This window comes from Pseudorca crassidens, chromosome 16 (assembly GCF_039906515.1).
Source record: "Pseudorca crassidens isolate mPseCra1 chromosome 16, mPseCra1.hap1, whole genome shotgun sequence".
Taxonomy (NCBI): domain Eukaryota; kingdom Metazoa; phylum Chordata; class Mammalia; order Artiodactyla; family Delphinidae; genus Pseudorca; species Pseudorca crassidens.
The window spans coordinates 11,427,345-11,451,998 of record NC_090311.1 but is presented as its reverse complement, the minus strand read 5'-3'; the positions used below and the strand labels follow the sequence as shown (position 1 = coordinate 11,451,998).

Genomic DNA, 24,654 nt, shown 5'->3' with positions numbered 1-24,654 from the left:
AGCTTTTCTTTGGCATACCCAAATTGCCACATCACTACTCTTATGCTTTGGGGCCATTATTAAGTAAAATAAGGGTTACTTGACTACAGGCACTGTGATACCTGGAAAGTCGATCTGATAACTGAGATGGCTACTAAGTGACTAACGGATGGCATACCCTGGACAAAGGGATGATTCACGTCCTGGGCAGGACGGAGTGGGACAACTCAAAATTTCATCACACTACTAAGAAAGGTATGCAATTTAAAACTTACTGTTTATTTCTGGAATTTCCCACTTAATATTTTCAGACAGCGGTTGACTGTAGGTAACTGAAACCATGGAAAGCAAAACCAAAGTGAGGGGGACCCTACTATATCACAGAACTGAGCAAAGGAATATATTGAGGATACTAGGAGTCAAGTTTCTTTCTGTTAGAAAAGGGAATGACAAATACGGAAAGGAGGAAGACTAGAATGACACCGAGTTGTGGAGCTGAACTGAACTGGAACCAGGAAGACAGTGTGAGCTCATGGTTTCTGATATTGTAAATAATATAAAAATATGTGTAGATGTGTGTATATAAATGTGTGCGTGTGTCAGTATGTATATATTTATTTCCTAGCTCTGCTGAAATGGCATAGAAGCAATGCCAGCTCAGTACCAATGAGCACACCAGTACTCAAATCTTGATTTTTTAAACAAAATTCCTCACAGGTGCTCCTTGGGAAAAGGGCTGAAACTGAGGCTGAAGCATGGGAAGTACAAGATGAGGCTGAAACAGCTTAATGCATCAGAAAATATATGTTCAAAAACGGTAAGATAAGGTCACGTCAAAAAGAACCCACTGGTGGCGCAGTGGTTGAGAGTCCGCCTGCCGATGCAGGGGACACGGGTTTGTGCCCCGGTCCGGGAGGATCCCACATGCCGCGGAGCGACTGGGCTCGTGAGCCATGGCCGCTGAGCCTGCGCGTCTGGAGCCTGTGCTCCGCAACGGGAGAGGCCACAACAGTGAGAGGCCCGTGTACCGCAAAAAAAAAAAAAAAAAAAAAGAACCCACAGTTCGATCGGTAGCAGGAGCGGACCCCGGAGAGCCCCGAGCAGCCCCACTGCCACCGTCCCCACTCACCATCACCGCAACCATGAGCAGCGAGGCCGAGACCCAGCAGCCACCCGCCGCCCAACCCCCCGCCCTCACTGCTGCCGCCGCCAAGCCCAGCACGACGGGCATGGGCAGGACTGGCAGTGGCTCAGGCAGCGGTGGCCCCGGCAGCCTCACATCAGCGGCGACTGCTGGCGGGGACAAAAAGATCATTACGGCGAAGGTTCTGGGAACAGTAAAATGGTTCAGTGTAAGAAACAGATATGGTTTCATCAACAGGAATGACACCAAGGAACATGTATTCGTACACCAGACTGCCATAAAGAAGAACCCCAGGTAGTACCTTCGTGGTGTAGCAGATGGAGAGACTGTGGAGTTCGATGTTGCTGAAGGAGAAAAGGGGGGTGTGCAGGCAGCAAATGTTACAGGCCCTGGTGCAGTTCCAGCGCAAGGCAGTAAACACGCAGCAGACCGTAACCATCATAGACACTATCCACGTCGTAGGGGTCTTCCACGCAATCACCCGCAGAATTACCAGAACAGTGAGAGTGGGGAAAAGAATGAGGGATCGGAGGGTGCCAGGCCCAACAGCGTCGGCCCTACCGCAGGCGAAGGTGCCCACCTTACTGCATGCAGAGACCCAGTGGGTGTCGACCACAGAACTCCAACCCTCCTGTGCAGAGAGAAGTGATGGAGGGTGCTGACAACCAGGGTGCAGGAGAACAAGGTAGAGGAGTGAGACAGAATATGCCTTCCTCGCCAAAGATGCCCAGAGAGGACGGCAATGAAGAAGATAAGGAAAATCAAGGAGATGAGACCCAGCGTCAGCAGCCACCTCGACATCGGTACCGCGGCAACTTCAATTACCGACGCAGACGCCCAGAAAACCCTGAACCACAAGATGGCAAAGAGACAAAAGCAGCCAATCCACCAGCTGAGAATTCATCCGCACCCGAGGCTGAGCAGGGCAGGGCTGAGAAAATGCTAGCTTACCATCTCTACCATCACCCGGTTTAGTCATCCAACAAGAAGAAACAAATATGAAATTCCAGCAATAAGAAATGAACAAAAGATTGGAGCTGAAGACCTTAAGTGCTTGCTTTTTGCCTGTTGACCACATAACTAGAACTATCTGCATTATCTAAGCAGTAAGGGGTTTTTATTATTTTTACCTAAAGACGTCTCTTTCAGGTAATGACAAACGTGTTTAAAAAAAAAAAAAAGAAAAAGCCTGTTTTTTCTCAATACACCTTTAAAGGTTTTTAAATTGTTTCATATCTGGTCAAGTTGAGATTTTTTTAAGAACCTCATTTTTAATTTGCAATAAAAGTTTACTGCTTGATTTTTTCAAAAAAGTCAACAAACTGCAAGCACCAGTTTTAAGGTCTTAAATAATAATAATTAAAAAAAAAAGAAGAACCCAGAGCCTGCTTAAAGTGGCTCCCAGTAGCCAAATATGGGAAAATTTGAGCCTCAAAATAAATAACAGATTAACATCCACACTAACATAAACAAGAAGTACTTGAATGAATAAATAGGAGAGAAATCTTACAGTAGAATGCCAATGAATAAATGTAGAGGGAATGACTGAACAGAAAATCACCATCAGAGTAACAACTGAGTCTAACAAGAATCATCAATGAATGCTAAAATAAGTGGGTGAAAATTAAATGAAACTGAAATGATATGGTCTTGAAGTAGCTCCCTGTAAACTACCTGTTAACTACAAAGTGAAAAATAGTAACTTTACAGTAGAGAAACCTGGTAGACCTTAACCTGAGCAAAAGAATATATTGAGGATACTGGGAGTCAAGTTTCTTTCTGTTAGAAAAGGGGATTACAAATACAGAAAGGAGGAAGACTAGAATGACACTGAGTTGTGGAGCTGAACTGAACTGGAACCAGGAAGACAGTGTGAGCTCATGGTTTCTGATATACCGACTTGTAAATAATATAAAGACTGATGTACGTGTGTACCACAAGTAACCAAGTGGTCAAAAAGAACTTCACCAGGAACGGGATACTGTACCTGCTGGTGTGATACACTGAGAAAGATACATCACTTTGTAGTTTCCTGCCCAAAATGTATAACCAGAATCTAATCACACGGAAACATCAGACAAACCTAAACTGAGAGACACCCTACAAAATAACTGGTTTCTACTCTTTAAGTGTCAAGGTTCTGCTCTGCCATGTGAGGACACAGCAAGAAGACAACCGTCTGCAAACCAGGAAAAAGGCCCTCACTAGACATTGGCGTCTTAACCTTGGATTTCCCAGCTTCCATAACTGTGAGAAATGATTTTTTTGTTGTATAAGCTGAAAGAACAGAAAAAACTGTCAAGGCCTTGGAGGACAACAAAGAGCTGGAGACTGCTCCAGGTTAACGCAACGAGTGATCCTAAGGATCCTGGACCAAGAAAATGACTGTCAGAAAGAACAGTAATGAGACAATTAGTGAAATTTAGTGTCGTCTGTGGTTAGTGTATTGTGTATTCACAGCAAATTTCCAAACTTTGTAGCTATACTCTGATTATATACGAGGTCTTTGTTCTTAGGAAATATGAATGCAACAAGTATTTAGGATATGACATACGTAACTTACTCTCAAGGGTTTCCAAAAAGTGTACGTATATATAAAAATAAGCAAATGGAGCATAAGGGTTAACAACTTGTAAATTTGGGTAAAGGCAGAAAGGGAGTTCTTTATAATTCCAAACTTTCAGAAAAGTTGGAGGATAATTATGTCAAAATAAACTCACCTTTCATCATTATTCAGTATACTTAGCACAGGATCCACAGATAGTATGCCATATAACTCAAGAACATCATTTACTTTAAAACAATCCCAGTCTTCATAGACCTAACAAGAGGCCACAAAAAATCACATTGTTAGGACTAAATAACACCAAAAAAGCATACGATATTAGTCTTAAAGTAATAATAATATCTTAGCATTTTAAATCAGAAAATGAACCTCAAAGCAACTCCTTTATTTGATAAATTGAGATCGAGAGAGGTAAAGCACTTACCTGAAGTCATTCTGCAACGAGCAAATACGTTAACTAAAACATGAGCCCTCCTGACTCCTGACCAATGTCTGTTTCCCCACTACATTCAGAGAAAAGGCTTTCCCCCAAGGATGATGGTCAACTAAAACTAGAAACATGCATTATCTCAAAATCTATTAACTACATCAAGAGAAGGGAAAACCCCACGATTATAAACTTTGGACTTATTCACAAGCTATGCAGTGTTAGGAGGATTAACACAAACTTAGAATGGCCATGAGGTTTCTCACAGTAAAGAGCCAAACTTTCAAAGCTGTCTATCATGATGGATATTAGAAACTGTCAAAGCCTCCTACTGGTGAGACCTAAGAGAAGCATGGAAGGAAAAACGTGCTAATTCTTGCTCCTGTGCTACATAACTGAAGTGCCATTTAAGTTAAAACCACAACAACTAAGAACAGAAATTCTCAATGATCATTTCTGAAACTTGTATCACTTGTTCACCTCTCATGATTAAAAAATCAGAATAAGCAGAATAGGGGAACAAACTATTAACAGATTTTTTTCCTTCTACCTTATTTTAAATCTAAGTGAGAAATGGCTTTTGATAAGAAAAGGAAGAATGATGAAAATAAAGCAGATAGGGACTTCCCTGGTGGTCCAGTGGTTAAGAATCCGCCTTCCAATGCAGGGTACCCAGGTTCGATCCCTGGTGTGGGAACTAAGATCCCACATGTGGTGGGGCAACTACACCCGCGCTGCAACTACATAGCCTGCGCGTCTCAACTAGAGAGAGGCCAGCACACCGCGACAAAGATCCCGCACAACTAAGACCTGACGCGGCCAATAAATAAATATTAAAAAATAAAGCAGATATTAGTAAGTTAGAAATGATATAGAAAGGAAATAGATATTAATTTAAAAGTTGTTCCACATCTATCTGAAATATCCATTTTTTGTAAACAATGCCGTGGTAGACAAAATAATGTCCCCCCACCACTCCGACCAATATCCACTTCTTAATCACTGGAATCCCTGAGTATGTTGTTACCTTACATGTAAAAGGAACTTGTATAAATTAAGGACCCTAAGATGGGGAGATTATTCTGGATTGCATGGGTGGGCTCAATTTAATCATACATGTCCTGAAAATTGGAGAATCTCTCCTACCTAAGGACAGAGGGAGATGTGACTATGAAGAAATGGTCAGAGGGCTGCATTACTGCTGACTTGGAAGATGGAGGAAGGGGCCACAAGCCAAGGAATAATGGCAGCCTCCAAAAGCTGGAAAAGGCAAAAAAACAAACTCCCCCCTAAAGCTTCCAGAGAGGAACCAGTCCTGCTGTCACCTGAATTTTACCCCCAGTGAGATCCATGTTGGACTTCTGGCCTAAAGCCTGCAAAATGATAAATTTTGTTGTTTTAAGCCACTAAGTTTGTGGTGATTTGTTATAGCAGCAAGAGAAAACTTGCTAATACAAATGCTAAGAGATTTCTGTTTTAATTTCTGAGACACTTAACACATCTTTGTCAGCATCAGGTCTATGATATTACCTTCACGAGGCATGCAGGACCCTTCTCTCCTGGCAGTGGAAAATTCAGATCAAAAGGAGAAGAGAGGTTTAGCGAGTTCAGCTGTTGTCCAGAAGAAGCTTCAGTTTCTAAACGTTTTGGTTCTCCACACCACTGAAGACCACCAACACTCCCTAAATTCAAAGGGACAGCATTGCACATCATCATCGCTAAGGCTTCCTGGAGATAAAGAACATTCCTAAATAGCCTTTTGAATTTGATAGAAATGATGCTTCTGAGCTTACAAACTTCAAGTTGTTACAGTTTTTAAGGAAATAACACATACTAGAAGCCCTCTGACCTATCAAGAGAACAAAGATTATTATGAAGATCTGAAAGTGTAATCACTTTCCACCTGCAATAAAATGGCAACAAATTCCCCCCCCATCAAATCTCATGTAAGTAACTTTAAAGTTAATATTTAACATCGTTACTTGACATCTTTGACCCAAGGAGTACACGGGTCTACTGATAACAAAAACACCTTTGTAGAACATACTTCTTTCTACTTATTAAGTAGAATAAAACCATATAACAATAAATTCATTTACCAAACATCTATTAATGTCCACTACGTACCAGGAATCAGACTAGTTGCTGGGGATACAAAAGATCATTTAAAGATAGCCTCGGGGGCTTCCCTGGTGGCACAGTGGTTGAGAGTCCGCCTGCCAATCCAGGGGACACAGGTTCGTGCCCCAGTCTGGGAAGATCCCACATGCCACGGAGCAGCTAGGCCTGTGAGCCATGGCCGCTGAGCCTGCGCGTCCGGAGCCTGTGCTCCGCAACGGGAGAGGCCACAACAGTGAGAGGCCCTCGTACGGCAAAAAAAAAAAAAAAAAGGTAGCCTCGGGCTTCCCTGGTGGCGCAGTGGTTGAGAGTCTGCCTGCCAATGCAGGGGACACGGGTTCGAGCCCTGGTCTGGGAGGATCCCACATGCCGTGGAGCAACTGGGCCCGTGAGCCACAACTACTAAGCCTGTGCATTTGGAGCCTGTGCTCCGCAACAAGAGAAGCCGCAACACTGAGAGGCCTGTGTACCGCAATGAAGAGTGACCCCCACTTGCCACAACTAGAGAAAGCCCTCACACAGAAACAAAGACCCAACACAGCCAAAACTAAAATAAATAAATTAATTTTATAAAAATAAAGATAGCCTCTACCCCTGAAGTAGTCACAGTTTAGGGCTGCTAACTAGTTAGAATTAAAATATAGCTTCCCATACCACACAATATTGCTCAGCAATAAAAAGGAATAAACTATTGATATAAGCAACAACTTGAATGGATCTCAAGGGAATTTTGCTGAATGAAAAAAAGCCAATCTACAAAGTCTATATACTACATGATTCCATTTATGTAACATTCTTAAAATGACAAAATTATAGGGATGAAGAACAAATCAGTGGTTGCCAGGAAGAGGTAGAGAGGCAGGAGAGGTGGGTATGATTATAAAAGGGCAACATGAGAGATCTGGGTAATGAACAGTTCTGTATCCTGACTGTGGTAGTGGTCACATGAATCTACACATGTGATGAAACTGCACAGAATTAAATACATACACATGCACAAAAATAACTGCATGTAAAAATGTGAATTCTGAATAAGGTCTATGGACTATATCAATATCCATTTCCTGGTTATGATATTCTACTATTAATTATGCAAGATGTTGACCCAGATGAAACTGGATCAAGTATATACAGGATCTGTCTTATGTTTTACAACTGCATGTGAATCTACACTTATCTCCAAAACAGCTTAAAATATATATACAGCCTGAAAGATTGCTTAGAAACCAACAAACAAGGTAAACTTTACATAAATAATGCACTCAAATGTATTCAAAAGCTCTGAAAAGTATGATATTCAAACAAAAGGGGCAAGAAATAGAAAGAAGCATCAATAGCTTAAATGATAAGAGAATTACCATGTGTCTTGGATTCTAATATGTTTATTGTTATGATACACCATTAATTTTAATAAACATTTGGGGGGTGAGTGGAGAAAAAGAATACTATCACATTTGTATACATTTACTGTAAAACATTCCAATTTTAAAAACATTAAAATATGCCTTAGCATTAAAGAAATACGGTAATATGAACTTATAAAGTAGAATAATATATGATTAAATGAAATTCAGTAGTAAATCTTTGTTTACCACTGAGTGTTATATTTGCCCTCTCAACCCATCCTTCACATTCAAATTAACTAGACTAATTTGTTTTTACCTCCTCTGCCTTTAACTTGTCCTTGGATTAAAGATGCTAAAGAGAAATGACCGGACACAAAAGGAGAAATAAAGACAAACTTATCTACCTGCCATATGAAGGAATTCAGTGTTCATAATAACTGTGACTGGAGAAATCAATAATGATATATACCAATTTTGAAATTCTCTCATTCTCTTGGAAAATTTCAACTTTTGGTCTCCTTGTTTTAATCAGAATTGTGTTTTAATTAATTTTAAAGTTTAGGAGTAAGTAATCCAGTATACCACAATTTCACATTTTTCCTCCAATGTTTTCAGTCTTACTAATTAAAAGCATCACTATTCCAAAAAGAAAATAAGAAAGGATGTTTCAGATATAAATAAGTCACTTTTAGGGTAGAGTACTTCATATTACTTAAAAGCTGAGATAAATAAAATATGAAGAAAGATAAAAGACCTTTTCCAGCTACCCAAATTGAGACCCTTAACAACTGACAGTAGAGTAGCCACTTCTCACTAAGTGATGCCTAACTGCTCAATTATGAAGCACAGTGTGACCAAAGAGTAACTGTTCAAACTCTCAGAACCGTCTATAATTCTGATAAACCTCAAAGCAAAGTTGTCAAATTACTGCCAGCTCCTAAATCTAGAGCTACATTATACAACAATTAATTCTGAATATGAATCTACTGCAAGAGACCAGAAGTCTACCGAAAGCCCAATGGCACACACTACCTGCTTGCCTGGCACCCGCGTGCTGCTCTTTCTGTTTATTCGGCTGTAGGTCCATATCTTCATCATCTTCATAACTCCTCTTGTGACGACTGGGAGTGTAGGACGTTGAAGGGCTGACTCGAGCTTGGTTTGTATTAACATAGACGTTAAATGAAAGGTTAAGGAAAGATTTTCATGAACTGGGGAATATCGTAAGTTACCCTACCTAGGTGACTAATAAAAGACTATTACTTTGGAGGGAAGAGATATGGGAACATATGTATATGTATAACTGATTCACTTTGTTATAAAGCAGAAACTAACACACCATTGTAAAGCAATTATACTCCAATAAAGATGTAAAAAAAAAAAAGACTATTACTTTGGCAGTTTGGTTAAAATAAAAATGTATTTTTAAAAGAAGGTTGATGTATACAATAAATAAGCTATACGGATATATTGTATAGCAGCAGTCCCCAACCTTTTTAGCACCAGGGACCAACTTCATGGAAGACAATTTTTCCCAGACGGGTGTGTGTGTGTATGGGGGGGATGGTTTAGGCGGTAATGAGAGCCGTGGGGAGCGGCAAAATGAAGCTTCCCTCACTCGGCCGCCGCTCACCTCCTGCTGTGCAGCCCAGTTCCTAACAGGCCACGGCCCAGGGGCTGGGGACCCCTGTTGTATAACACAGGGAATACAGCCAACATTTTATAATAAATATGGAGTATTATCTATCAAAATTTTGAATCATTATGTTGTACATCTGAAATTAAAACATTATTGTAAATCAACGACACCTCAATTTTTTAAAAAACCCAGAATAACAAAAATTCCTTTTCAATAAAAGAAGGCTGAACTTCCAGTTTGGGTCATAAGAATTAACAGCTCAAACTTATGCCCCCTACCTTGCTGCAAAGAACTGTAAAACTGATCTCCCAAGGCAACAGAAATAAAAGCAAAAATAAACAAATGGGACCTAATCAAACTTATAAGCTTTCACACAGAAAACGAACCATAAATAAAATGAAAAGACAACCTATAGACTGGGAGAAAATATTTGCAAAAGATGAGTCCTACAAGGGCTTAATTTCCAAAATATACAAACAGCTCATATAACTCAATAAGAAAAAAACGAACAACCCAATCAAAAAATGGGCAGAAGATCTAAACAAACACTTCTCCAAAGACGGAATATAGAAGGCCAACAGGCACATGAAAGATGCTCAACACTGCTATTTATTAGAGAAATGCAAATCAAAACTACAATGAGGTATAATCACTTCACACTGGTGAGAATGGCCATCATCAAAAAGTCTACAAATAGTGCTTGCTTCGGCAGCACATATACTAAAAAAGTCTACGAATAATAAATGCTGGAGTGTGGAGAAAAGGGAACCCTCCTACACTCTTGGTGGGAATGTAAATTGGTGCAGCCCTATGGAAAACAGAATGGAGGCTCCTTAAAAAACTAAAAATAGAGTTACCATTATGATCCAGCAATCTCACTCCTGGGCATATATACAGAAAAGACAAAAGCTCTAATTTGAAAAGGTACATGCATCCCAATGTTCAAAGCAGCACTAGTTACAATAGCCAAGACATGGAAGCAACCCAAATGTCCATCAACAGATGAATGGATAAAGATGTGGCGTGTATACACACACACACACACACACACATGGATATTACTCAGCCATAAAAAAGAATGAAATAATGCCATCTGCAGCAACATGGATGGACCAAGAGATTATCATATTAAGTGAAGTAAGTCGGACAGAGAAAGACAAATATTATATGATATCATTTATATGTGAGATATAAAGAAATAGTACAAATGAACTTATTTATAAAATAGAAACAGACTCACAGACATAGAAAACAAACTCGTGGTTACCAAAGGCAAAGGGTAGGAGCTGGGCGGGGGAGGGATAAATTGGTAGTACGGGACTGACAGATGCGCACTACCATATATAAAATAGATAAACGACAAGAATTTACTGCTTAGCACAGGGAAATATATTCAGTGTCTTGAAATAAACTATAATGGAAAACAAACTTTAAAAAAGAATACATATATATATATATGTATAACTGAATCACTTTGTTGTATACCTGAAACTAACACAATATTGTAAATCAACTATACTTCAATTAAAAAAACAAAAAACCTGTAAAGCTGAACAAAAGGCATGAAGCAACTGTTTTCAGTCTTTGGACAACAAAGAACATAAGGTTATGATCCTTGAATGAGAAGAAACACCACAGGTAAACTCCACATTCTCCCCAGCTCTCTCAGGGGCATTTTCCAAATTGCAGCAAAGGGAAGTGGAGGTTCTGCTCTTGCTGGTAGAGAAAACAGAGCACATAGCTCAAGGCTACTGAAGCAACTGGAATTTGCAGAACAGTTAGAGAGCAAAGAGCTTCAAATAGAGCCCTAGGAGAGAACAGCTGCTGCTCGGTTGGGAGCTTAGCAGAGCTTCTGGAAGTTACACAATACTAGAACTGGACCCTGCTGAGAATCACGAGCATTTAGGTGAGACCCGGAAATAGCACATCTCGCAAGTAAGGACTACATCCTACATTGTAAGTGCCACTCATACCTACCTTAACAAATCCCAAAACCAAGCCTTGGCAGGATCAAAGTGATGCACTTAAATTACCTGCCTGCCAGAGCAAAATTCAACACTCTTGAAGACAGAACTTTCAACAGTGTTGTATATCAGCATAACTAATCATAACACATGATTAATTATGTGAAGAAGCAGGAAAGTATGGCCTATAAGCAGGATTAAAAACAGTATCAACAGAAAAAAAAAACAAAACCCAGAGACAACCTGGATATTGGAATTAGCAGACAAGGGCATTAAAAAGCAATTCCAAAATTTACAATTTTAAAAGAAAAGATGAGGACTATCATCAGAAAAATGGAAACAAAGAAAAAGAACCAAATGAAAAAATCTAGAACTAAAACATAAAATGGAAAACAAAAAACCTCAATCACCTGAGAACAATATTAGTCTACAATCATGTGATTTGAGCCCCAGAAAATGAGAAAAAGATGAGACTGGGACAGAAAAATATTTGAAGAAATAATGGCTGAAATCTTCTGAAAATATCAACCCACAGATCTAAAAGCTCAATAAAACCCAAGCAGGATAAACACAAAAAACCCAGACATGGGCACATCATGGTCAAGCTGCTGAAAACCACAGAGAATATTAGAAGCAGCCAGAGGAAAACTAAAGACCCATTACATACACGTGACAATGATAAAAATGACAGCTATCCTTTCATAAAAAAACAATGGAGGCCAGAAGACAATGGAACAATATCATTAAAATGTTGAAGATGGGAGATACCTGTCAATCAAGCATTCTATAACCACTGGGAGAAAAAAAAGCGTTCTACAACCTCCGAAAATATCCTTCAAAAATAAAGGTGAGGGACCTCCCTAGCAGTCCAGTGGTTAAGACTCCATGCTCCCAATGCAGGGGGCACATAGATCCCTGATCAGGGAACTAAGATCCGGCATGCTGCACAATGCAGCACCACGACACACACACACACACACACACACACACACACACACACACACACACCAAAAGGGTGAAATAAAGACATTTTCAGTTAAAAAAAAGCTGAGAAAATTTATTACCAATGGATCAGTACTTAAAAAAAAGGGCTCAGTGAAATGATTCCAGACAAAGACAAAAAGAGCCAGAAATGATCAATATTTATGCAACATAAAAGACGTAATTTTTCCCCCTTATTTCTAAATTTATGTAGGAGACAACTGTTTAAAAGATCAACAGAAGTATATTGTAGTGAGGCTCAAGGATCAAAGAAGAAATCACAAAGGAAATTAGAAAATATTTTGAACTGAATGAGAGTAAAAACAAGTCAAAATTTGTGGGATCCAACTAAAGCAGTGATTAGAGAGTATTTTATGGCCTTAAATGCTAATATTAGAAAAGGAAGATATGAAATGATCTGCACACTAACCTTAAGGTTTAAAAAAAAAATTAAAACCATTACTAAAAATGAAGGAAGTAAGAGCAAACATCAATGAAATAGAAAACAAAAAATTAAAGTAAAAACTTGATTCTCTGACAAACCCCTAGCAATACTAATCAAGGATAAAAGAGAAAAATAAATTAACATTTTGGAAATGAAAGGAGATCACTGTTAGATATGCCTTAGACATTAAAGGAAAATAAGGAAATACTATGAAAGTTTTATGTCAATAAATTCAAGAACTGTGATTCAATGATTGTGAAACATTCCTTGAGAGATACACAACTTTATCACAACCGACACAAAGTATCTGTTAAAAAACTGATTTAGTAAGTTAAAATCTCACCAAAAAATGCCTGGCCTCAAACTGGAAACAACCCAAATGTTCATCAATTGGATATTATATAAACAAATACCATCAGCAATAAAAAGGAATGAACTATGGATACACATGGATGAATCTCAAATGCATTATGCTGAATAAAAGATATCAGACACAAAAGACTGTATGTTATATGATTCCATTTGTATGACATTCAACAATAGGTAAAATTAAGCTATAGTGAAAAAAATCAGAGCAGTCATGGCGAGGAGGTGGTGACGGGAAAAAGGCACAAAATTCTTTACTTCCATGGGTGTGCAAATTACAGGTGTATGCATTTATCCAAACCACGTAAGTATACCTTTAAAATCTGTGCATTTCAGTATGTGAACAATGCCTAAAGAAATTAGTAACTAAAAAAAATAAAAATGAGAATGAGATGTCTCCACAATCTCTCAAAAGAACAAACATATTGTTTTCCCTTAATAAAATTAGAATGAGTTCTAATTTAAAACCAGTTTTTTTACTTAATGATTGTGCAACTCTCTTTTTCAGTCCCTTTAAATCCACCTCAATCTTTTAAACAGTTTTTCACTAGCAGAATGCACCATAATTTTATCATTTCTCAGTGATGAATACTGAAGGTTGTTTTATAGATTTTCTTGTTTAGGACAAAGGAAACACATTTTATAAAAATAAAGCCAAGCTCTATAAATGAAGAATAATTTTCTTTTCCAGCTACCTTCACTGAGGTAAAAAGACTAAGTTTAAAAAAAAAAAATCAAAATGTGAATTGTGCTCTCTTCAATTAAGAAAATAATCAGTAACCATTCAACACATAAGAAGGTTCAGATAAAGGATATTTCTTTTACCCACGTGGATTCTCCAGGCACTGGAACACAATAGAAAGTCTGTCTTTCCAAAGTGGTAGTTCGTGGAGAGTTTAAATCAACTTCTTGCTGAGGCTGTGATATATACAAAATTTTGTTTTATTTAAAAAAATTTATTACAAAAACTTTAAAAATTAGCAACCATATTTCCATGTTATTTATAAAATCACAGTAAATACTTTCATATTAAGAGTTAATTAACAAGCAACTACTAAATCCAAACTATCATTTTTGAAAAGAAAACAGACATAAAATCATTTCAAATGCAATAATCAATACAGTACCTTCCTTCAAATCCAAATATACAGCACCCTAGGTTAAAAAATTAAATCCCTTTGAATATTAATCAGAGTGAGGCCTCCCGGAGGTCCTCATTTCAGCACCAACACCAGCTCTATCCAACTGTCTGCAAACTCCAGTGCTGGACGTCTCAGGCCAAACAACCAGTAAGACAAGAATACAGCACCACCCATCAAAAAGAGGAAAAGAAAAGAAAAGAAAGAAACAACAAAAAACTATGTTACAGACGAAGGAGCAAGGTAAAAACCTAAAGACCAAATAAATGAAGACGAAATAGGCAACCTACCTGAAAAAGAATTCAGAGCTATGATAGTAAAGATTATCCAAAATCTCGGAAACAGAATGGAGAAAATACAAGAAACATTTAACAAGGATCTAGAAGAAATCAAGAGCAAACAAACAGTGATGAACAACATAATTACTGAAATTAAAAATACTCTAGAAGGAATCAATAGCACAATAACTGAGGCAGAAGAACAAATAAGTGAGCTGGAAGATAAAATGGTGGAAATAACTGCCAGGGAGCAGAATAAAGAAAAAAGAATGAAAAGAATTGAGGACAAGGGCTTCCCTGGTGGTGCAGTGGTTGAGAGTCCACCTGCCGATGCAGGGGACACAGGATGCAGGGGACACAGGTTCGTGCCCCGGTCTGGGAGGATACCGCATGCCACGGGGCGGCTGGGCCCGTGAGCCATGGCCACTGGGCCTGCGCGTCCGGAGCCTGTGCTCCGCAACGGGAGGAGCCACAGCAGGGAGAGGCCCGCGTACCGCAAAAAAAAAATAAAGCAAAAAAAAAAAAAAGAATTGAGGACAATCTCAGAGACCTCTGGGACAACATTAAACACACCAACATTCGAATTATAGGGGTCCCAGAAGAAGAGAAAAAGAAAGGGGCTGAGAAAATATTTGAAGAGATTACAGTCGAAAACTTCCCTAACATGGGAAAGGAAAGAGTCGATCAAGTTCAGGAAGCACAGAGAGTACCAAACAGGATAAACCCAAAGAGACACACCAAGACACATATTAATGAAACTATCAAAAATTAAATACAAAGAAAAAAAATTAAAATCAGCAAAGGAAAAGCAACAAATAACATACAAGGGAATCCCCATAAGGTTAACAGCTGGTTTTTCAGCAGAAACTCTGCAAACCAGAAAGGAGTGACAGGACATATTTAAAGTGATTAAAGGGAAAACCCTACAACCAAGATTACTCAACCCAGCAAGGATCTCATTCAGATTCGATGGAGAAATTAAAACGTTTACAGATAAGCAAACATTAAGAGAATTCAGTACCACCAAAGCAGCTTTACGACAAATGCTAAAGGAACCTCTCCAGGCAGGAAACACAAGAGAAGGAAAAGACATGCAAAAACAAACCAAGAAACAGGATAGAAAGCCCAGAGATAGATAAACGCGTACACATACTGTCATCTTATTTTTGATAAAGGAGGCAAGAATATACAATGGAGAAAAGACAACCTCTTCAATAAGTGGTGCTGGGAAAACTGAACAGCTACATGTAAAAGAATGAAATTAGGGGCTTCCCTGGTGGCGCAGTGGTTGAGAGTCTGCCTGCCGATGCAGAGGACACAGGTTCGTGCCCCGGTCCGGGAAGATCCCACATGCTGCAGAGTGGCTAGGCCCGTGAGCCATGGCTGCTGAGCCTGCGCGTCCGGAGCCTGTGCTCCGCAACGGGAGAGGCCACAACAGTGAGAGGCCCGTGTACACCCCCCCCCAAAAAAAGAAGAATGAAATCAGAACACTCCCTAACACCATACACAAAAATAAACTCAAAATGGATTAGAGACCTAAATGTAAGGCCAGACACTATCAAACTCTTAGAGGAAACCACAGGCAGAACATTCTATGACATAAATCACAGCAAGATCCTTTTTGACCCACCTCCTAGAAAAATGGAAATAAAACCAAAAATAAACAAATGGGACCTAATGAAACTTAAAAGCTTTTGCACAGCAAAGGAAACCATAAACAAGATGAAAAGACAACCCTCAGAATGGGAGAAAATATTTGCAAATGAAGCAACCGACAAAGGATTAATCTCCAAAATCTATAAGCAGCTCATACAGCTCAATATCAAAAAAACAAACAACCCAATCCAAAAATGAGAAGACCTAAATAGACATTTCTCCAAAGAAGACACACAGATTACCAACAAACACGTGAAAGGATGCTCAACGTCACTAATCATTAGAGATATGCAAATCAAAACTACAATGAGGTATCACCTCACATCCATCAGAATGGCCATCATCAAAAAATCTACAAACAATAAATGCTGGAGAGGGTGTGGAGAAAAGAGAACCCTCCTTGCACTGTTGGTGGGAATGTAAATTGATACAGCCATTATGGAGAACAGTATGGAGGTTCCTTAAAAAACTAAAAATAGAACTACCATACGACACAGCAATCCCACTACTGGGCATATACCCTGAGAAAACCATAATTCAAAAAGAGCCATGGACCACAATGTTCACTGCAGCACTATTTACAATAGCCAGGACATGGAAGCAACCTAAGTGTCCATCGACAGATGAATGGATAAAGAAGATGTGGCACATATATACAATGGAATATTACTCAGCCATAAAAAGAAACGAAACTGAGTTATTTGTAGTGAGGTGGATGGACCTAGAGTCTGTCATACTGAGTGAAGTAAGTCAGAAAGAGAAAGACAAATACCGTATGCTAACACATATATATGGAATCTAAAAAAAAAAAAAAAAAAAAAAAAACCCAAAATGGTCATGAAGAACCTAGGGACAGGACGGGAATAAAAACACAGACCTACTAGAAAATGTACTTGAGGATGTGGGGAGGGAGAAGGGTAAGATGGGACAAAGTGAGAGAGTGGCATGGACATATATACACTACCAAATATCAAACAGATAGCTAATGGGAAGCAGCCACATAGCACAGGGGAGATCAGCTTGGTGCTTTGTGACCACCTAGAGGGGTGGGATAGGGAGGGTGTGAGGGAGGGAGACGCAAGAGGGAAGAGATATGGGGATATATGCATAGCTGATTCACTTTGTTATAAAGCAGAAACTAACACACCTCTGTAAAGCCACTATATTCCAATAAAGATGTTTAAAAAACACCCAAAACAATTAAGAAAATGGTAATAGGACCATAAATATCAATAATTACCTTAAATGTAAATGGATTAAATGCTCCAACAAAAAGAAACAGACTGGCTGAATGGATACCAAAACAAGACCCGTACATATGCTGTCTACAACGGACCCACTTCAGACCTAGGGACACATACAGAATGAAAGTGAGGGGATGGAAAAAGATATTCCATGCAAATGGAAATCAAAAGAAAGCTGGAGTAGCAATCCTCATATCAAACAAAATAGACTTTAAAACAAAGACTATTACAAGAGACAAAGAAGGACACTACATAATGATCAAGGGATCAATCCAAGATGATATAACAATTATAAATATATATGCACCCAACATAGGAGCACCTCAATACATAAGACAAATGCTAACAGCCATAAAAGGGGAAATCGACAGTAACACAAAAATAGTAGGGGGACTTTAACACCCCACTTTCACCAATGGACAGATCATCCAAAATGAAAATAAATTAAGGAAATGCAAGCTTTAAATGACACATTAAACAAGATGGACTTAATTGATATTTATAGGACAGTCCAGCCAAAAACAACAGAATACACTTTCTTCTCAAGTGCTCATGGAACATTCTCCAGGACAGACCATATTTTGGGTTACAAATCAAGCCTTAGTAAATTTAAGAAAATTGAAATCGTATTAAGTATCTTTTCTGACCACAACGCTATGAGACTAGATATTACAGGAAAAAAAAAACTGTAAAAAATACAAACACATGGAGGCTAAACAATATGCTACTAAATAACCAAGAGATCACTGAGGAAATCAAAGAGGAAATCAAAAACTACCTAGAAACAAATGACAATGAAAACACAACAACCCAAAAGCTATGGGATGCAGCAAAAGCAGTTCTACGAGGGAAGTTTATAGCAACACAATCCTAACTCAAGAAACAAGAAAAATCTCAAGTAAACAACCTAATCTTACACCTAAAACAATTAGAGAAAGAAGAACAAAAAAATCCCAAAGTTAGCAGAAGGAAAGAAATCATAAAGATCAGTTCAGAAATAAATGAAAAAGAAATGAAGGAAACAGTAGCAATGATCAATAAAACTAAAAGCTGGTTCTTTGAGAAGATAAACAAAATGGATAAACCATTAGCCAGACTCATCAAGAAAAAAAGGGAGAAGACTTAAATCAACAGAATTAGAAATGAAAAAGGAGAAGTAACAACTGACACTGCAGAAATATAAAGGATCATGAGAGATTACTACAAGCAACTATATGCCAATAAAATGGACAACCTGGAAGAAATGGACACATTTTTAGAAAAGCTCAACCTTCTGAAACTGAAGCAGGAAGAAATAGAAAATATAAACAGATTAATCACAAGCACTGAAATTGAGACTGTGATTAAAAATCTTCCAACAGGGCTTCCCTGGTGGCGCAGTGGTTGAGAGTACACCTGCCGATGCAGGGGACACGGGTTCGTGCCCCGGTCCGGGAAGATCCCACATGCCCCGGAGCGGCTAGACCCGTGAGCCATGGCCGCTGAGCCTGCACGTCCAGAGCCTGTGCTCCGCAACGGAAGAGGCCACAACAGTGAGAGGCCCGCATACCGCAAAAAAAAAAAAAAAAAATCTTCCAAACTAAAGCCCAGGACCAGATGTCTTCACAGGCGAATTCTATCAAACTTTTAGAGAAAAGCTAACACCAATCCTTCTCAAACTCTTCCAAAATACAGCAATGGGAGGAACACTCCCAAACTCATTCTATGAGGCCACCATCACCCTGATACCAAAACCAGACAAAGATGTCACAGAAAAAGAAAACTACAGGCCAATATCTCTGATGAACATAGATGCAAAAATACTCAACAAAATACTAGCAAACAGAATTCGACAGCACATTAAGAGGATCATACACCATGATCAAGTGGGGTTTATCCCAGGAATGCAAGGATTCTTCAATATATGCAAATCAATCAATATGATACACCATATTAACAAACTGAAGGTTAAAAAACCATATGATAATCTCAATAGATGCAGAAAAGGCTTTTGACAAAATTCAACACCCATTTATGATAAAAACTCTCCAGAAAGTGGGCATAGAGGGAACCTACCTCAACATAATAAAGGTCATATATGACAAACCCACAGGCAACATCGTTCTCAATGGTGAAAAACTGAAACCATTTCCTCTAAGATCAGGAACAAGACAAGGTCGCCCACTCTCACCACTATTATTCAACACAGTTTTGAAAGTTTTAGCCACAGCAATCAGAGAAGAAAAAGAAATAAAAGAAATCCAAATAGGAAAAGAAGAAGTAAAGCTGTCACTGTTTGCAGATAACATGATACTATACACAGAGAATCCTAAAGATGTTACCAGAAAAATACCAGAGCTAATCAAAATATCAGGTAGAGTAGCAGGACACAAAATTAATGCACAGAAATCTCTTGCATTCTTATACACTAATGATGAAAAATCCAAAAGAGAAATTAAGGAAACAATCTCATTTACCACTGCAACAAAAAGAATAAAATACCTAGGAATAAACCTACCTAAGGCGACAAAAGACCTGTATGCAGAAAACTATAAGACACTGATGAAAGAAATTAAAGATGACACAAACAGATGGAGAGATATACCATGTTCTTGCATTGGAAGAATCAACATTGTGAAAATGACTATACTACACAAAGCAATCTACAGATTCAGTGCAATCCCTATCAAACTACCAATGGCATTTTTCACAGAACTTAGAACAAAAAATCGCACAATTTGTATGGCAACACAAAAGACCCCAAATAGCCAAAGCAATCTTGAGAAAAACGGAGCTGGAGAAATCAGGCTCCAGGACTTCAGACTATACTACAAAGCTACAGTAATCAAGGGTTTCCCTGGTGGTGCAGAGGTTAAGAATCCACCTGCCAATGCAGGGGATATGGGTTCGGGCCTTGGTCTGGGAAGATCCCACATGCCACAGAGCAACTAAGCCCGTGTGCCACAACTACCGAGCCTGCGCTCTAGAGCTCCTGAGACACAACTACTGAAGCCCGCATGCCTAGAGCCTGTGATCCACAACAAGAACCCCATGCACCACAACGAAGAGTAGCCCCTGCTAGCTGCAACTAGAGAAAGCCCGCGCACAGCAGCGAAGACCCAACACAGCCAGAAATAAAATAAATAAAATAAATAGATTTAAGAAAAAAAAGCTAAAGTAATCAAGACAGTATGGTACTGGCACAAAAACAGAAATATAGTTCAATGGAACAGGATAGAAAGCCCAGAGATAAACTCATGCACACACAGTCACCTTATCTTTGATAAAGGAGGCAAGAGTATACAATGGAGGAAAGATTGCCTCTTCGATAAGTGGTGCTCGGAAAACTGGACAGCTACATGTAAAAGAATGGAATTAGAACACTTCCTAACACCATACATAAAAATAAACTCAAAATGAATTAAAGACCTAAATGTAAGGCCAAACACTATAAAACTCTTAGAGGAAAACATGGGCAGAACACAGACATAAATCACAGCAAGTTCCTTTTTGACCCACATTCTAGAGAAATGGAAATAAAAACAAAAATAAACAATTGGGACCTAATGAAACTTAAAAGCTTTTGCACAGTGAAGGAAACCATAAACAAGATGAAAAGACAACCCTCAGAATGGAAGCAAATGTCTGCAAACAAAGCAATGGGCAAAGGATTAAACTCCAAAATATACACAAGCAGCTCATGCAGCTCAATATGAAAAAAACAAACAACCCAATCCAAAAACGGGCAGAAGGCCTGAACAGACATTTCTCCAAAGAAGATATACAGATGGCCAGCAAACACATGAGACGATGCTCAACATCACTAATCATTAGAAAAATGCAAATCAAAACTACAATGAGGTATCATCTCACACCGGCTAGAATGGCCATCATCAAAAAATCTACAAACAATAAATGCTGGAGAGGGTGTGGAGAAAAGGGAACCCTCTTGCACTGTTGCTGGGAATGTAGATTGATACAGCCACTATGGAGAACAGTAGGGAGGTTCGTTAGGAAACTAAAAATAGAACTACCATATGACCTAGCAATCCTACTACTGGGCATATACCCTGAGAAAACCATAATTCAAAAAGAGTCATGTACCACAATGTTCATTGCAGCTCTATTTACAATAGCCAGGACATGGAAGCAACCTAAGTGTCCATCGACAGATGAATGGATAAAGAAGATGTGGCACATATATACAATGGAATATTACTCAGCCATAAAAAGAAACGAAATTGAGTTATTTGTAGTGAGGTGGATAGACCTACAGTCTGTCATACAGAGTGAAGTAAGTCAGAAAGAGAAAAACAAACAAATACCGTATGCTAACATATATATATGGAATCTAAAAAAACAAAAAAAAGTTTCTGATGAACCTAGGGGCAGGACAGGAATAAAGACACAGACGTAGAGAATGGACTTGAGGACACGGGGAGGGGGAAGGGTAAGCTGGGACGAAGTGAGAGTGTAACATTGACATATATACACTACCAAATGTAAAGTAGGTAGCTAGTGGGAAGCAGCTGCATAGCACAGGGCGATCAGCTTGGTGCTTTGCCACCACCTAGAGGGGTGGGATAAGGAGGGTGGGAGGGAGGCTCAAGAGGGAGGAGATATGGGGATATACGTATGCATATAGCTGATTCACTTTTTTATACAGCAGAAGCTAACATAACATTGTAAAGCAATTATACTCCAATAAAGATGTTAAAGGAAAAATGAAAAAAAAATTAACTCCCTTTAAATAAACATGTTATTTTATTAAATTTTTTCAAAGACAGTGCTCATGGTAATCCCACTGTCTCTCTCATAAAAAGCTATCAGAATTAGCCCATTAAATAGGAATTTAGTGAAATACTCATTACGAGGTAGCTCTGAGATGAGATTTAAAAGTCAGATATTATTCCTTAGAAAAGGCATATTCTCTATTTCAAATATACTTAGAGATAAGAGGCAGAGAGGACCCAAGATGTAATATTGAAAAAATTATTTCAACAAACACATATTACTTTTAGAGTACCAAAAAAAACCCTTAAAAGTAAGTAAAATCTATATTCTGTTTTTTAAGAGAAAAAGAAAGAAAGAAAGGAAACAAAGAAAGAATCCCAGAGATATCAATTGAGCCTGAGATAATATATATAAGCTAAGTTTTTTCTGTATTTCTTTCCAGGGCCAAAGTTCCCTTTTCCTGGTGTGGTGCTTTTACTTATGACTCTTTAGCAACGTAGTACAAAATAAAAACTCTTTGCCTTTGGGAGTGTCACAGATAGACAGTCTCACCTATTTCATTTTCCCATTTCCAGGGGCTGAGATTGTTGAGCTATAGAGACACTGCATTATTGTGTACTAGGGAAAAAAATGTGTATTAATTTATTAGCCTAATATGGCTTAGGGCCCCTCAAACAAGGGATGCAGGAAACCTCAAGTTGATTCACTAGACTTGCACAATGGTGCATGCTATGGGGCACCCTAAAGGAAAAAGACATGGGAGAGCTGGAGGCCATCATGTGTAAGATTAAACGAATCCATCATTCGTGAGTCCCTTACTCTAAATAAGTATAGGAAGTTATCATTTTTTCTTTATAGCAAACTTTCAAATTAGGGCTTTTCTTCCATACAGATCAGCCCGCTGGGCTAAAACATTTATTCAACAGAAACAATTTATACTGTGAATTAACAAGCTGGGATTAGGGTTTATATATTAACCTCTTGAGGTTTGGGTAAGCAGGAGACAGACTCCCAGAATGTAAAAAGCCCTAAATAACCCGATTAAACTAAGATTCTGGACTGCAAAGCAGAAATCTAATAGATCCAGAATGGAGGTAACTACTGAGGTTCACCTTTCTACTGGGGTCGTGCCTCAGCACCTGCCTGGTCAATCCCTACCTGTGATACTTGTTTTCTTTCTAACAATTGAAAATTACCACCTGTGTTTCAATAGTACCACATGAAAAACACACAAAAAGCAAAATATGAGATATTTTTAGTTAATATATTTTGACATGCTGATAATCTTCTTCTACTATTAAACCAGAAATAAGTTTTAAACTTTCCCCAGTCACAATGCCAGCCATGTTGAACAGGTGTCTGAATGAAATTAAGTTTAATTCTGCATGTTGTTCTTCTACTATCAGAAAAGCAATACCAAAGAAAATGCAGATATACTGTGGTTCCTCTAATTGCTTTTCTAGTAAGTTTCTATCTCAAAACTACCCCTTTTACAACTACAATTATATCCAGGATTCTGTCTTCTTCCCTTTCCCATTACTGATATGTAAGAGAGTTTCTATTACTTCCTTTTATCAAAGAAAGCTTAAGTTTACTTTTTTCCTCCCAGGAAAAGAGGGCAGGATTTAATCAAATTTAATTAAGCACGTGTAAAGCCCTAAATTAATCTTCTTTCATTTTTCTTCTACTTTTCATTTTAAAAGAACTTATCATAACCTGTAATTTTAAAAAGCAGGTATATAGGTATTAGGAAAAGAAAGGAATTTTTTCATTTACAATATTCCACCTTCTAAGAGATTTTTAGATCAAAAAAAAAATCATATCAGTGAATATATTTTAAGTATACATACCCCACACTCTGCTACATCTCTATATTTTCCAAAATGAAGAACCTATGACCCAAAGCAAAAAAATAACAGTATTATATCAATCTATCAGAATGAAAATTACCATAAACAACACAAGGACAAAATTAATACTACTAATTGTAAACAGTAAGTTTCATGAATAAAGCAATACATACACGTGCTTTTGTGTTTCGGTTAACGGTTTCATAAACTCCCATGTAAAATTCAGGGTCAAACATATCCTGAATCATGCAACGGAACTTGACAAAACTGTTAGGTTTCAAATAATGAAGGGGAACTTCATTCAATGATGGTACCTTTAACGAAAACGAACAATCAAGTCAAAATATTCTGTGTATAAAACATTAAGTACATATACATAGACATATATATCCAGACTCAAACCGCAATTCCCACACACACACACAAAATCACGGGAGCCAAATGATCCCAATGGTTAATATAACACAATTGCTAAAAAAAAGTACTTCCTGTGTTCTCGCAAGTTTGTATGATGACATTTGACTATAATGTAAAAGGATGCTTTTCCTTCACAACACTTTCCAATTAGCAGAAAGGCATTTGCTTTGTTGAGTTCCTCTCTTAAAACTCGTACATGTCAACTCTTTTAAAATGAAGGTAATAAAACAAAAGATAATCGAATCTCTCACAACTACCCATTTTTTTCATGGTCAATTACTGCCACCTAGAGGCGCCAATATAGAAGCACTTATTTGCTTGAATTTAAGTTTAAGTTGCAAAAGAGACCAAAAACCTTTTAATACATATGCACTTAAAGCAC

General features: G+C 38.3%; 1 protein-coding gene and 1 pseudogene across 2 annotated transcripts in view; one reads left to right on the top strand and one right to left on the bottom strand.

Moving 5' to 3' along the window:
- Nucleotides 1–24,654, bottom strand: part of MCMBP (minichromosome maintenance complex binding protein) — a 67,894-nt gene that overhangs the window by 21,493 nt on the left and 21,747 nt on the right. For both annotated transcript variants that reach the window (XM_067709234.1, XM_067709235.1), the window contains exons 3-8: nucleotides 24,029–24,169; nucleotides 23,856–23,897; nucleotides 13,792–13,893; nucleotides 8,613–8,757; nucleotides 5,647–5,798; nucleotides 3,844–3,944 (exon numbers count right to left, since the gene is read on the bottom strand). In XM_067709234.1, the coding sequence (XP_067565335.1) occupies nucleotides 3,844–3,944; nucleotides 5,647–5,798; nucleotides 8,613–8,757; nucleotides 13,792–13,893; nucleotides 23,856–23,897; nucleotides 24,029–24,169 (683 nt within the window). The remainder of the gene's footprint in view (nucleotides 1–3,843; nucleotides 3,945–5,646; nucleotides 5,799–8,612; nucleotides 8,758–13,791; nucleotides 13,894–23,855; nucleotides 23,898–24,028; nucleotides 24,170–24,654) is intronic.
- Nucleotides 1,095–2,373, top strand: LOC137208381 (Y-box-binding protein 1 pseudogene; annotated as a pseudogene).